At 35.7% G+C, this 16030-nt stretch overlaps 1 protein-coding gene across 12 annotated transcripts in view; it reads right to left on the reverse strand.

Annotated features, from left to right (window-relative positions):
- RYR2 (ryanodine receptor 2) overlaps nt 1–16030 on the reverse strand; it is a 784407-nt gene that overhangs the window by 296608 nt on the left and 471769 nt on the right. For all 12 annotated transcript variants that reach the window (XM_032242431.1, XM_032242430.1, XM_032242419.1 and 9 more), the window contains one exon: nt 14453–14536. In XM_032242431.1, the coding sequence (XP_032098322.1) occupies nt 14453–14536 (84 nt within the window). The remainder of the gene's footprint in view (nt 1–14452; nt 14537–16030) is intronic.

Raw genomic sequence — 16030 nt, forward strand, 5'->3', positions numbered from 1 at the left:
CTTGTACAGTAAAAATAAATATGAATATCTATGAAATTCATGGACTTTAACCAATTATAATGGATAAAACTATTGACATCATCATTTCACCAATATGAATTAATGGTAGCGGCAATAATTTTAAAAACTATTTTTCTGTACATTCTAACAAAGGAACTAAGAACTAAATCATTATATCAAAATGAGATATATTTAAAAGTAAATAAATGCACTTAAACAATGTCCATTTCACCTTATTAACACAATTTAGTTCGGTACACAAAGGACAACCAACTGCTAATATGAATTATTATCTTCTTGTGGTTAAAAATAAAGTGTTTTGAATCAAATGTAATTGACATGAATCAGAAGCTCAATGGTTTCAAGTAAAATTTCAGATTGATTTCTAAAAAGTTAAACTAAATAAAGGAAAAAAATAGTAAAATAACTCCTGAAAAGTAAAAATTTATAGCCACCAAAATGGAAAAACGTAGCATTATTATTATATTAATACAAAAAACGTAGAGCTCATGTTAAGATGTCTCTGTATTACATTCTACTTTCTCAAACATCATGAGAAACTTCTGCCAGAATCAGCCAACAGATTTTTCTCTCCTCCTATTTATTTAATAGACATATGTAGCTTTTACCCACTTACTTTAATATGCAAATTCTCTGTGCCATCAATCATCCTACAAAATTAGCTTATGAGGAATATATATGAAGTTAAACACACAATTCAATATGCTCACTTTACAAAGTATCGAAATAGTTATTAGCACTTAGTTTTATGTTGGCAACTACATAATTTAATAAAATATAATAAAAAAGAATAAAACAACATTGAGGGTAATAAAACACCTAACAGTCTAGGCTTCACTTTCCTGATAGTAAAATTTCTTTTTAAAATACCTCTGAAAACAAAATCAAACAACAAAAATCCTGACAAATTCTCCATTCCATTTGTATCCAATCACCAAAGATACAAACCAGAAATTGACAGTGCCTGGCTCCACTGAGGAACTGTCAGGTTAAATTGCAGCTCAGTTTTGTGCTACATTCCCATGTGACCCACATTTTCCTAAGCAGGTATTCCAGATGAGGCTTTAAAACTAGTGCTCAGTGTAATATTATTAAAGGGCCAATTAATGTGATTTAACAAAAACAAGGCAGAATACCAAAAACAGCACCAAGCCTTTTTTTGTTTGTTTTTTTTAAAGCCACCCCAACCTCCCAAGGTTACTTGTTTAATATAAATCAAGTTAAATGAAGCTTGGAAATCATTATATTGTGAAAGATGTACCATAAACATGTAAAGACTACATCCAAGTTCAGGGAATGTCAGCTGTAAATTTCAAAGCCAAATCAGCCCTTCAAGTACCTTGGAACAATGGAAATCTCAGATGACCGCACACCAGAGACATGAAGAGCAAGTTTTGCTGAAAGCACATATACTAGAAATGAATACTAGCCTGACATTTTCACAGAAAAGGTATAGAGAATATTCAGAATCATTCTCCAGAAAACAAATTCAGAAGGATTAATTTCAATGTAGAAATTAAAGGGAGAAAACAAGCGTTCTATTTCTTCTACTTTTTAACTTTTTTTTGTTTTTAAATAAAAATGTGTAATATGAAAATGTGCCCTACTCCCCCAACCCCAAACAACTCCTTTTTTACTTGAAGGCCTTCCTCTACTCCTCAGCTCCTTTGAAACAAGACCATGAAGTATCCACTGCTCTCAAGAAGGAGGCATTTCAAGAGAGAGAGGGGGAAAAAAACCTATACTTGGCATTTGGATTTTAAAATGTCTTTGAAAATTCAATGCAGAGATAAAGATCTTTATAGCAGGGCCCTATGATATTAAAATCTCTGCTTTTGAATACCAAAGGAACAAAGCCCTTATGCTTTAGGACAGAAAAGAACAGATAAAGAACCCAGGGCCTCCAGTCTAAGATAGGCTGAAAATTCCAGAGCCTAGAGCAGGGAAGAGCCAGAGGAAGCAAGTTCTCCCCACCCTTCTGCCCAAGTGAGGATCGGATAGACCCCAGAGCCAAAGTGAACTTCCATCTTGCTTCTCAGATTGTACTCAGCCAAATGGCCAGGTCACATAATTTCACAGATCCAAACCCGTGAACAGTACAGACATGCTGACAAACTAATTTCAGGCTGATAGGACTGTGACAACCCTTCCTTCTCTCTCCACTGATAAGCTGTAATCTCCAAGCAGCCAGAGAGAGCATTCTTAGGTTTCCAGCACTCCTAATGAGACCTGGATGAGGAACAAGAAGGAACTGACTTACAGAGGTGAGGAGGGCACCCAATGTGAACTCAGTACCAAATTGGTCCAGAATATATACATCCCAGAAAATGTCAGCAGAGGTGAATGAAGACCATTCAGTCGATGACAGCAAACTCAGATGAGAATGGACAAGGACTGAACGTCTCCTCCCTATCAGGTGAGTGCCCAGAACATAAGCAGCCCTGGGAGTAAGACGGGGATAAACCTTGTGTTCAATTTCACCGTCAAATATTCATTCAGCAGTAGAATGCTTTCAGGTGCTATTCTAGGAACTAATAATACATTATGAATATTAGAGACAAAAATGTGGGCCGGGCACGGTGGCTCACGCGTGTAATCCCAGGACTTTGGGAGGCTGAGGTGGGCGGATCACGAGGTCAGGAGATTGAGACCATCCTGGCCAACATGGTGAAACCCTGTCTCTATTAAAAATACAAAAATTTAGCTGGGTGTAATGGCGCGTGCCTGTAGTCCCAGCTACTCGGGAAGATGAGGCAGGAGAATCACTTCAACATCGGAGGCGGAGGTTGCAGTGAGCCGAGATCCTGTCACTGCACGCCAGCCTGGGTGACAAAGACAGACTTCATCTCAAAAAAAAAATCTCTTTATAGAAATTACATTCCAATGGGTAATCAAGCACTAAACCAAATTAAGAGTAATATAATTCTATGTTAGAAGATTTAAATGCTATGAAGAAAAATAAGGTAGGAAAGGGGGCTAGGAGGAAGTACATTTTTAAATAGGGTACAATTTTAAAGAAGTTGAGGAAGGCCGCTTGAGATGATATCATTGGAATTAAGACCTAAAGGTGAGACTAGATACGGAAAATATTGATTTAATTATATTCGCCCTAAACAAACTAGAATTAATTTGCCACTATCAGGCTGCATTCTGGCTACAAGGCCCATTGGATTTAAATCCTAAATTAAGCCCAATCAGAGAAAATGAAGAACACTGCACACTGGTGCATTTTAAAATTTGTGATCTGTGAAATTTACCCACTACACATAAAGACAGTATATAAGAGTTTTATTTTTCTTCATAATTACAGTGCCTCATCTTTACAGAAAAATCCAACTGTATTTCTAAACCATTTTTCACTTAGGTAAATATTTACAAAAACTAAATTTTGTACATGTGCTTGTGTCTATATAAACAGTATACATATGGGTACACATTCAGTATCTAATGCATTCATTTCAGAAAGTCATTTTAAATGTACACACACACACAATCAAGCGTACCATTCTCAGCCTTTTATCTGCCCTACTGTGTCTGAGAGACATCATACAATTTCCTATCTCACGCAGTAGCTTCACAGCATTAGGGGTAAGGCCATGTTGGGAAGAGCAAAAAACCTAGCAGTAGTTTTAGAGACCTCTCAGATGATTGTAATATGCTTTTTAAAATTTTTTTATTTTTTTATTTTGAGACAGAGTTTCGCTCTTGTTGCCCAGGCTGGAGTGCAATGGTGCGATCTTGGCTCACTGCAACCTCCACCTCCAAGGCTCAAGTGATTCTCTCACCTCAGCCTCCCAAGAAGCTGGGATTACAGGTGCCTGCCATCACGTCCGGTTAGTTTTTGTATTTTTAGTAGTTTCACCACGGTGGCCAGGCTGGTCTCAAACCCCTGACCTCAGGTGATTCGACTACCTCAGCCTCTGAAAGTGCTGGGACTTAAGCAGCCTCTGACTTGCTGTGTTTCCTGTTGATTTAGTAACAGATAAGGGCTAAATGAAAGTTTAAATAAATGCCATTGATATTCAGACAGAATTTTATTTTCATTTAAATCTACAGCCTTTGGAACAATCTCAAACGCTCAATTAGGCATATGAGATATTGAGGACCACAAGCTCTTGGAGTGAATGGATTTCTTTTCAGTTGTACATTTCTTTATTCATATAATAATTTAACTCTAGGCTCATCAAACTATGCAGTGTGTCAAGGGTTTAGCAACAATAAATGAGGGAAGATGTGCGAAATTAAGAATAGATGATAGTGTGTTGTACTCTTGTTTATTTTGAGAAGGATAAAGGAGATACAGGAAAAAAGAGACAAAAACTACAGTGAATCATCCATTCTTCAAAAATTCTTAAGAATTTTCAGTTAAATTATCTCAGAAATTGGTTGTTTTAAAAATTTTTTATTTTTATTTTAAATTCTGGGGTACATGAATTTAAAATTGCAGGATGTACACAAAAAATGGCTATTTAAAAAATTCATTTTTATTAAGTTCCAGGGTACATGAGCAGGATGTGCAGGTTAGGTAGGTACATGTGTGCCATGGTGGTTTACTGCACCTATCAACCCATTAACTAGGTATTAAACCCAGCATGCATTACCTCTTTTTCCTAATGCTCTCCCTCCCACCACCCCACCCCCTACAGGCCCCAGTGTGTATTGCTCCCCTCCCTGTGTCCATGTGATCTCACTGTTCAGCTCCTACTCATAAGTGAGAACATGCAGTATTTGGTTTTCTGTTCCTGCATTTGTTTACTGAGGATAATGACTTCCAGCTCCACTGACTGCACAGTATAAAAACTGGCTATTTTTAATAGGGAATATAGCATCTAATTCCATCTAATATACAGAACTTGACTGATTATCAAAATGTCTCTAAAATATATGCAAAAGAGACAGTAGTAGAAATATTCTGGGCTGTGGAAATGTTATTATGCTATGATACTGCTCATTCACAGATCATAGCCCAAGGGTTGCAGGTAAGAATCGACCATATTTCTAATAGTTACACAAAAGCAACTTAAAATGCATAGGCGTATCACATGAAACTTGGCACTCAGGAAATACATGCTTTCAGCAAAGGAAAGTAAGAGTCAAACTTAGAAATGACAGAGGTAAACCTGGTAGGAGACAATACTGGTTCTTATCAAGACTTTAACCAAAAGTTACTCCTCTTGTGAAGATTATATTTTGCTTAAATAATGTATTTTTAGAAAAGCTAAGAGAATTTCTAATCTACTTTTATCAGTGTATCTAGGTTGTATCTAGATTATATGGCCTGTGCATCCATACAGAATGTTGAGAAGAATGTAAATCAGCCAGGCATGGTGGCTCACGCCTGCGATCCCAGCACTTTGGGAGGCCAAGGCGAGTGGATCACCTGAGGTCAGGAGTTCAAGACCAGCCTGGCCAACATGGTGAAACCCTGTCTCTAAACAAAACCAAACAAAAAAAAAAAAAAAAAAGAAGAAGAAGAAGAAGGATAATGTAAATCATCCACTAGGCTTTGTCTACGTCTTCTTCTCCCTAATCCAGTCAGTATTTAAGTCCCTTGGAAGGTAGAATTCAAGACACCAGGACGAGGGTGGAAATAAGAAATAAGAAATCTTGCTGGACGCAATGGCTCATGCCTGTAATCCCAGCACTTTGGGAGGCCGAGGCAGGTGGATCACAAGGTCAAGAGTTCAAGATCAGCCTGGCCAAGTTGGTGAAACCCCATCTCTACTAAAAATACAAAAATTAGCTAGGCATGATGGCAGGTGCCTGTAATCCCAGTTACTTGAGAGGCTGAGGCAGGAGAATTGCTTGAACCTGAGAGGCAGAGGTTGTGGTGAGCCGAGATCGCGCCACTGCACTTCAGCCTGGGAGTCAGTGCAAGATGACGTCTCAAAAAAAAAAAAAAAAACAAAACAAAACAAAAAAAGAAATCTTGCGCTTAATCATCACCTATCTCCTTTAAAATTCATCCCCTCTGGTTTCTTCCCACTATTTACATAAACATGCTCACGTGTCTTCTATGCTTTATAAAAAAAAAAAAACTCTGTGTGTGTGTGTGTGTGTGTGCGTGTGTGTGTATGTTTGTATCAGAGTCTCGCTCTGTCACCCAGGCTGGAGTGCAGTGGTGTGATCTCGGCTCACTGCAACCTCTGCCTCTCAGGTTCAAGCAATTCTCCTGCCCCAGCGTCTCGAGTAACTGGAATTACAGATGTGTGCCACCACAGCCGGCTAATTTTTGTATTTTTAGTAGAGATGGAGTTTTACCATGTTGGTCAGACTGGTTCTCCTGACCACAACTGATCCGCCCACCTCGGCCTCTCAAATTGCTGGGATTACAGGTGTGAGCCACCACGCCCAGACAAAAAAACTTTAATCACGATTTCCTTCTGAAATGAATACCATCTTCACTGAACTTCTTAAAGACTGGTTATATCTACGGTTATATCTACTATCTCCTCTTTCCCACTAACATTGTATTTTAGTTGATTAAAACCTGGATTCAGTTATCAATCACCTCTTTGTTATTACTATGAAAATTTTCAGGCCTATGCAAAAGTATCAAAAATATGAATACACTTGAAGATCTCCTTCTGTTACCACCTCAATTCCAATCCCCTCCTTATCCCCAGAGAGAATTATTACTCTGAATTTGAAATTGACTATTCCTAGACATGATTTTTATACTGTTCTTCCATATATCTGACTCTATGAATTTTCTGTAGAATTGTAGCTTATGTTCTTAAACTTCAAATGGTATTACACTGTACCACCTTTTCAGTAACATGCTTTTTTTTTTTTTTTTGGCTCTAAGTAGTATTTTTGAAATTTGTCCATTGACTCTATCTAGCTACAGTTAATTCATTTTCACTGCTCTATAGTATGTCATTATATAAATCTGTAAAAACTATATTTATATTCTTAAGGGATTGATGGGAATTTGATGGAAATTTAAACTGTTTCCAATTCAGTGCCATTATAATCTATGCTCCAATGAATATTCCTTTCAGGTTTGTTTTGCATGAGTACAAAAGTTTCTCTAAAGTTTATGTCTGGAAAAGGAATAGGTCACATTCAACTTGATAAGGTTTATAAGATTAGGCTAAATCAATCTGCATAGTAGTTGTACTAATTTACATAGTCTTCCATTTTTTCTCACCCAGTGGGGATGAAATAGCTTTTCATTGTGATTTGAATTTACATTTCCTTGATTATTACTGAGGTTGAGCATCTTTCATATACTTATTTGATATGCAGGTTTTCTCTTTCATGAATTATATTCATATCCTTTGCTCATTTTTCTATTTGGGCATCTTTTTATTAATTTTTAGGAGTTCTTAGAGAAATGCAAATCAAAGCAACATTGAGATACCATCTCGCGCCAGTTAGAATGGCGATCATTAAAAAATCTGGAGACAACAGATGCTGGAGAGGATGTTGAGAAATAGGAACACTTTTGCACTGTTGGTGGGAGTGTAAATTAGTTCAACCATTGTGGAAGACAGTGTGGCAATTCCTCAAGGACCTAGAAACAGAAATTCCATTTGACCCAGCAATCCCATTACTGGGTATATATCCAAAGGATTACAAATCGTTCTACTATAGGGACACATGCACATGAATGTTCATTGCAGCACTGTTTACAATAGCAAAGACCTGGAACCAACCCAAATGCCCATCGACGATAGACTGGATAGGGAAAATGTGGCACATATACACTATGGAATATTATGCAGCCATCAAAAACAATGAGTTTGGGTCCTTTGTAGGGACATAGATGAACCTGGAAACCATAATTCTCAGCAAACTGATAGAAGAGCAGAAGATCAAACACCGCATGTTCTCACTCATAGGCAGGTGTTGAACAATGAGAACACATGGACACAGGGAGGGGAGCACTACACACTGGGGTCAGTTGGGGGGAAACAGGGGAGGGACGGTGGGGGGTGGGGAGCTGGGGAGAGATAGCAAGGGGAGAAATGCCAGATGTAGGTGATGGGGAGGAAGGCAGCAAATCACACTGCCACGTGTGTACCTATGCAACAATTTTGCATGTTCTTCACATGTACCCCAAAACCTAAAATGCAATAAAATAAATAAACGGAAAAAAAAATTTTAGGAGTTCTTGATATTGTTCTGCAAGTCTTAACAGCTGCTTTTGATGCACAGAGTTTTTTTTAGTAAGTGTGTATTTCAGATTAGAGGACATGAAAAATAAATAATATCAAGTGTAGAAGCATAATTAGAAAGAAATAAAGCAAGGTTAAGGAGATGGTCATGGGTCCTATTATTGTTAGAAATAATTCTGTAAATTCTCCTATGCAATAATATTACCTGCTATTGATGACAATTTGGTTTTTTTCCTTTCTAAGCCTCATGAGTTTTTTCTTGTCTCATTGCATTGGCATATTGAATACATCAAGTAGTAGTGGCTTATATTGCCTCATTCCTGGACCTTAAAGGAAAAATTGGGGGTTTACCTTATAGATTATTGGTTTCTGTTGGCCTTTGTTAAGTTAAAAGATTCTGTCAGATTATTGCCTTCTAAGAGTATATATGCTTAGAAATAAAAAATCTTATGAATTATTTACTTCTAAATATATTGGGATGGTCATATGAATTTTCTTCTTTATTAGGCATGAATTTAATAGATACACTTTCTAATGTCAACTTGTCTTTTCACTACTAGAATAAACTCAGCTTGGTCATATTATACTTTGTTAATACACTACTGAGTTGTTTAACAGTACATTATTTAGCACTTTCGCATCTGTACTTCTAACAATGGATTATAATTCCCCTTTTTCATAGTGTCTTGATCTGATATGAAAGTCATATCATCAAAAAATAAACTGAGATTATCTGTATTCATAGAAATCAATAGAAAAGTTGTTTGGGGGGGGTGGGTGTGTGTGTGTGTGTGTGTTTGATTCAATTCCTTTACTAGTTATAATTCTATTCACATTTTCTTTCTTATTGGATCAGTTTTTATATTATTCTACACAATTGTCCATACTTTTACCTTTAAATAGTTGTTTTGATGAACATTTATTACACTTTTCAAAATATTCCTAAGTTTGCTAACAAATTTTTTTTCTTTTTCCTTTGTCAATCTTTTCAGTGTCCTCTCCCCTGCTTAGCAGGTTTTTAAAACAAGCTCTTGGCATCATTGGTGTTTATATTTCATGCCACCCCCTGCAAATTCATTGGTATTGCTCTTATTATAATTTATTTTCTTTTACTTTCTCCAAGTAATACCTTATATATGCAATCCATATGTTTTATTATGAAATATTTTCCTTTTCCATTATTATGTTGTAAAATTTCCATGACAGAGAAATTCAAGAGCTATCTATTGTACAGCATGGTTAATATAGTTAATAATGATGTATTATATATTCAACATTGCTAAGAGAGTAGATTTTAAGTGTTCTTACCAAAAAAAAAAAAAAAGAAATTATGTGAGCTAATAAATATGTTAATTGGCTCGATTTAGCCATTCCACAACATTTACATATTCAAAATACCATATTGCATACCATAAATGTATCCAATTTGTATTCATGAACCTAAAAAATAAACAAAATAAAAATACTAATTTTTTAAAAAAATTGGTCTTGACATCCTTTTATAAGATTATCAAGGCAAGAAAAAAGGAAAGGTTTATTTAGCAAGATCAAAAAATATGAGTTATCTTTTTAAATCAGAAAAAAACAAAGGCAGAGTGGTAAATAAGTTTCCAGGTGATATGCTTGATCCATAGCCTATTTAGAAGTATATTTTTTTGAGACACAGTCTCACTCTGTCACCCAGGCTGGAGTGCAGTGGCACCATCTCGGCTCACTGCAACCTCCGCCTCCTGGGTTCAAGCTATGCTCTTCCTCAGCCTCCCGAGTAGCTGGGATTACAGGTGCCCACCCCCACGCCCAGCTAATTTTTATATTTTTAGTAGAGACGGGGTTTCATCATGTTGGCTAAGCTGGTCTTGAACTCCTGACCTCGTGATCCACTCACCTAGGCCTCCCAAAGTGCTGGGATTACAGGCGTGAGCCACCATCCCTGGCCTACAAGTATATTTTTAATGTCTAAATGTATCCTGATTTGTTATGATTTTTTTCTGTTATTTTTTGTGATACAGTAGATGTGATCTTTACGATATCAGTGTCTCATGTCCTAAAGGATATTAAATTTTATAAATGTTTCATGCATGTAGCATTTTATATATGTCAAGCTTTTAATTGGTGTGTGTTTATATTTTTATTAATCTTTGTTAATATTTATCTCTTATACATATCAGTTTCTGAGAGTTGTCTTAGATCTATCACTGATTGTATATTTGTCTATTTCTTTTTGAAAATCTACTATTTTTTTTTATTGGTTTTTGAAGCTGTTTTACTTGGTGTACACATGAGTAGTATTATAGCATGATGCTTGTTTTCCTGATCCTCCATCTAGTGATCTTCTTTCCTTATTATTAATTTTGCTTTAAGGGCAATTTTGTTTTATGTAGAAACTGATAGAAGGAAAGTACATCAGTTTCATTTTGAGCAGTGTTGCCTGGTATATCATTTTCTCATTATTTTCAACTTTTCCATGTCCTAAAGTTCTTGATGTACCTCCTATAGCAGTATACCATGTTATTTTTTTTGAATCCAATCTAACAATTTCTGTTATGCATATGGAGAATTTAATCCATTTACATGTTATGACTAATGGTATATCTCAATTTATAGCTGTCATCACATTTTATTTTTAGAAGTCATTACAAAATAACTATAAAAGTATACGCTTCAAAGCATTATAATAAAATTAGCTTCATTAATCCATCACCAAGTGGATAATTAGAACATGACCAACAATATTACATCTATCTGTGTGCTCCTCCCCAGCTTACATCTCTGCCTATATTCTGTACCAAAGATAATTACTATCGAGAATTACAATTTCATTGATTGTAAAAAATCAGTCCTTATCAAAGTATATATCTCTAAAAGATGTATTTAGTTTATATTTTTTAGTTTTACTTACTATTGAGCCTCAAAGATGGTGTTACCTTATAGGATATGTTTTTTACACCCTTATTATTTTTTAGGTTCATCTATGTTGTCATTTATGTTTCCTTGATTTTATTATTAGACTATATCCAACTTGACTCATTTTCTTTTTTTTTTTTTTTTCTTTTTTTTTTTTTGAGACGGAGTTTCGCTCTTGTTCCGCAGGCTGGAGTGCAATGGCGCGATCTCGGCTCACCGCAACCTCCACCTCCTGGGTCCCGGCAATTCTCCTGCCTCAGCCTCCTGAGTAGCTGGGATTACAGGCATGCGCCACCATGCCCAGCTAATTTTTGTATTTTTAGTAGAGACGGGGTTCCACCATGTTGACCAGGATGGTCTCGATCTCTTGACCTCGTGATCCACCCGCCTCGGCCTCCCAAAGTGCTGGGATTACAGGCGTGAGCCACCGCGCCCGGCGACTCATTTTCTTATTAAAGAATATTCCTCCCACCTCCTGTAACTTTCCCCTTATTTTTTTGTTGTTCTAAATCATGTTGCTATGAACAGTAGTTTGCCTGTTTGTTGGTGCAAATTGTCTCTAGGGCATATCTCCAGGAGTGGAACTGCTGGGGAGCAAGATGTGTAAGTGTTTAATTTCACACGTTGCCAAATTGTTCGCAAAATGGTTGTTAAAAAAAAATCCCCATTTTAGGCTTGTGCTGATCTGCATACATATGAATACCTGTTATTATGAAGATTTCCATCAACAGAGAAAGAATAAAATTGTTATCTAATGGCAAATTTAGAAATAGTATACAGACTGCCAGCAGGTGCAAGTATAATTTTCATGTAAGGGCTTCAGCTTTTCCATATCTTTACCTATTCTCAAATAATTGCTGTGTTGCATTGTGACAGCAACACAAGGAATAAGCATTAATAAATACTGAAGGCAGAGGATATTAGTTCCTCAATGAGCCAAATTTATTTTTAATCCCCATGCCCTATATATCTTCCTTTCTAACAATCTATTATCTACCTCTGTTAAAGTTAGAAATTAAAATTGAGATGACTATCATAAGGACAGGTATTATTAACCCATTTGTTTCAACAGAAAAAGAAAACAGACATTTTTGACAAAAGATAACTCTGTTTAGCTGATTGTTTTGATGGTGAAAACTGCCTTTATCAATCAGGTTTTATAACAGATAGATTCTATACATGAAATAAGTTGAATTGCACCCCAAATACATACACACACATGCTCACACACTCACACATACACATACATAGTATTTGATACAAACAATTGATTAAATGTATTATGCTGTCAAAGATAATGTGAAATTAGCATTTCTACTTTCTTATCCTTCTAAGTAAAAGAATAGCAGGTATAATTACTAGTTTGTTGATTTTTTGGTTTTCGGTTTTGTTTTGTTTTAGCCTTAATAATGCCTTTTTCGGATACTTTCCAAAAAAACCTGAGAGTGAACAACTTTAATGAGAGGATAATGAATTCTTATGCAAATTAGGTAGATTCCAATTTTTTGCTTTCAAGAAACTGAACAAGGGCATAATTAAGCTGTCACCCTGAAAAATCATTAAATATGATTTTTCATAATAAACAATTATGATTTTTGGTTCACTTAACTCAATGATCTTAATAACAAAAATTATTTATGTGAACAAAGAATGCAACCAATCTCCCAACTTGTCTCTATCAATAAATATTATTTGTACATGGATACATAAGTGGATAAAGAATAGCTAAATCCATCTTACTATGAGCTATTTCCTATAAAAATTTTATTTTTATGAATTTTTATTAAAAATTAATTTGTTATTTTGAGCACCTGTGTACTAAAATAATATGATAACTCAGGAGGAAAATTTTACCTTAACGATTATGATCACAGATAACAAAAACAATTAAAAATTCAATTTAGGTATATATCTTAGTTATAATGTAGGATAGCGTACTCAAAGACTGCCAAGCATAAAGTATTGATTATTAGCATAATATACAAGAGAAATAGTTTGGAAATACAGTTCAAAAAGAAAAATGAAATAATGTAAAATTCTCTATTATCAACATTTTTATGTCATTTTTAAACGGATGATGGCAGATATCTAAACACTGTGGTCTGCTCTCATAAGATGCACTCGAAGTTTATGAAAAAGTGTCATTTTGAAAGGTAAGTATGTACAATGTATCATAAAATCACATCTTTTGGAACTATTTAAATTTTCAAAGAAAAATATTAGAACCTAAAAATGTGCAAGGTAACAATGCAGTTCTTATAAACCCATTTACGGAGCACCTGAGCAAAAATGTTCAGAATGTTGAACTAGAAGACTTGCTTAAATCTTAATTTGCACAGCAAAAACACAATCTCTACTTGGATTTTATGTTTTTCTGGGGTAACATGAGGCCTGGGGTGACTGATGGAGATCACGGGGTTGCTACTTTGATTGTTACCTCGATGCTATTATTTAATACATTTACAGGTCTGCCGGTGACAAGTCTTGTGCTTCAGAAAAGTAGCTTGAATACTTAAGTTTAAATAAATAACAAAGTAATATGAAACAGCTACCATTTAAGTAAGTATTATTAATGTCCATTGGCAGATAAGAAAGGTGAGGTCTTAAGTGAAACAGGATCATAGACACGGGTCGTAGCACAGCAGGCCAAACCAGTTCCACTGCATCTATCTACCTCAATTTTCTCATCTTAAAATGTGGAAGATAATGCTGGCTTCATAATTATTCCTCAAATATATTTTCATTGTAAAAGTAAATAAAATTACAAAGATTTCTGGGCAGAAAGTAGAAAGCTATATGTAATCATTCAGAAATATAGATATCTCTGTTCACATACAAACATACTGGGAAAATAACACAGTTTTTATAACCAACTCCCAAATATATTCTGAGCTTTGTTTCATCATTCAGCAATGTGACAGAAACTATTGTCTCACCAGATACTTAATGTAACCCCAGGGTAATTCAGCTAGTTTAAATTTCTGAATCAGAATTTTGTTTGTTTGTTTTTTTGAGATGGAGTTTTACTCTGTTGCCCAGACTGGAGTGCAGTGGCACAATCTCAACTCACTGCAGCCTCTGCCTCCCAAGTCCAAGAAATTCTTCTGCCTCAGCCTCCCGAGTATCTGGGACTACAGGCATGTGCCACGACACCCAGCCAATTTTTGTATTTTTAATGGAGATGGGGTTTCACCATGTTGGCCAAGCTGATCTCAAACTCCTGACCTCAGGTGATCAGCCTGCCTTGGCCTCCCAAAGTGCTGGTATTACAAGCATAATCCACCACGCCCAGCCTTGAATCTGAATTTTAAAGCTTCAGTGTAAGCAAGGCATCTGTGTGTCCATCAAGAGTTATTTGGTTGCACTAAACTCTGCATTTAATGTTGCCTAGTCATTCAACTTACTTCTTGGGTAGCTTCATTTTTTTCACCTTTTCTTCAGCATGTTCATCTGATATACCCACATGACATCCTAATGCCAGCAAAGTTCTGGAAAACAAAACCAAAGATAAGTGTGATCGTTCCTTCTCTCTGTCCAGAGCAACCCAACATGACAGCAGTGGCAATGAAGTATAACCTTGAAAGCACAGCAGAAGCTGTCTTTTAAAAGCAAAAAAAATATGTATTGGTTTGCTAATTTTCACTTCTGAGTTAGGGATAAGACACTGCAAGCTGAAATGACACAAAAAGGAATACACTGAAAAGTAGGTCCCTCCGACCTCTTCTTGTGGTTCTGTTTCCTTCCTCTAAAGGCATCATTGTTACCAATTCTTCAATATCTTACTGGTGAGTCTATGTACACACTAAAGCAGGTATATGTTGGGCCGTGTGTGTGTGTGTGTGTGTTTGATACTGTTTTACCTTTTATACAAATGGGTATACACAACAGACATTTGGAGAGAATTCATCTTTAGTAACCATGGCACTGAGTGGTTTCTCCTGCCTCGACAGAGTAAGAAATAATGGCATAATATTTTGGGATTACAGAATATCTAAAGTCTGGTCAGTTCCAGTAAGAATGTGGGAATTATCTAAAACCCATAATACTTATCCCTATGATATTTTGATAATGTATGGATAGTTTATATATATATGTATGTATTTCCATATAGACAGGCATCTATATCTATAAGCGTAACCATATAGACAGACGTATATTAGCTTATACATATGGATATCTACCTATCCATGTATACACACACAATTATCAATTAAATTTAGTAATATATCAAAAATTAAAATAACTCCATGAAATTATCTTTCTAGTGTTAAATTGCAAAACTGTGGATAGACCAAGAGCTCACTGAAGGTATAAAATAAGCTAAATAAGGAATGTGCACGTTGAAATGGGATTGGTCAGCAATAGAATAGAAAACAGACTCACAGGAACAAATATGAATTATACTTATTCAAACACTATCCAGAGAACAGGACAATTTTACTAGCATCCTCCAATCCTTTATTTAGTCATTCAATCAATACCTATTGAATCATCTCAAGTGGCAGGCCCTGTGCTACAGACAATAGGCAATTATGATAGGAACTTAAGTGCAATGAGATAATCATAAGGCTGGGAAAGTATCAAAGAGGGATGTCCAATCCAGCTCAGAGAGAACTCAAGATTGATCATAATATTAGGATTTATCATAAACTCAGGCAATTAAGCCTTTGAGCGTATGTCTACCAAGTAATCTTCTGATTGTAATGTGTCTTCCCAAGCTGATCTGTAAAAATGAATATTTTGGGTTATAAGGCAGTTATTATCACTGCAAATTAGTACCTCAGTGTTACATGCCATGAATGTAGTTAATGTGAGTCCAGACGGAGAGACAAAGTCACATGGTGTGCTCACATCAAAAGTAGGCCTGAGCCATAGAAAATTTAATTAGTTAATGTCATCCTTAAGGGCTTCTGAGAGAGCCACTGTTTTATACCAACAATACTATAATCTTCTCATAACTTATTCAGCCTTATAATCTTCTT

Source organism: Sapajus apella, unplaced genomic scaffold (assembly GCF_009761245.1).
Source record: "Sapajus apella isolate SASKATOON/1434 unplaced genomic scaffold, GSC_monkey_1.0 scaffold49, whole genome shotgun sequence".
Taxonomy (NCBI): domain Eukaryota; kingdom Metazoa; phylum Chordata; class Mammalia; order Primates; family Cebidae; genus Sapajus; species Sapajus apella.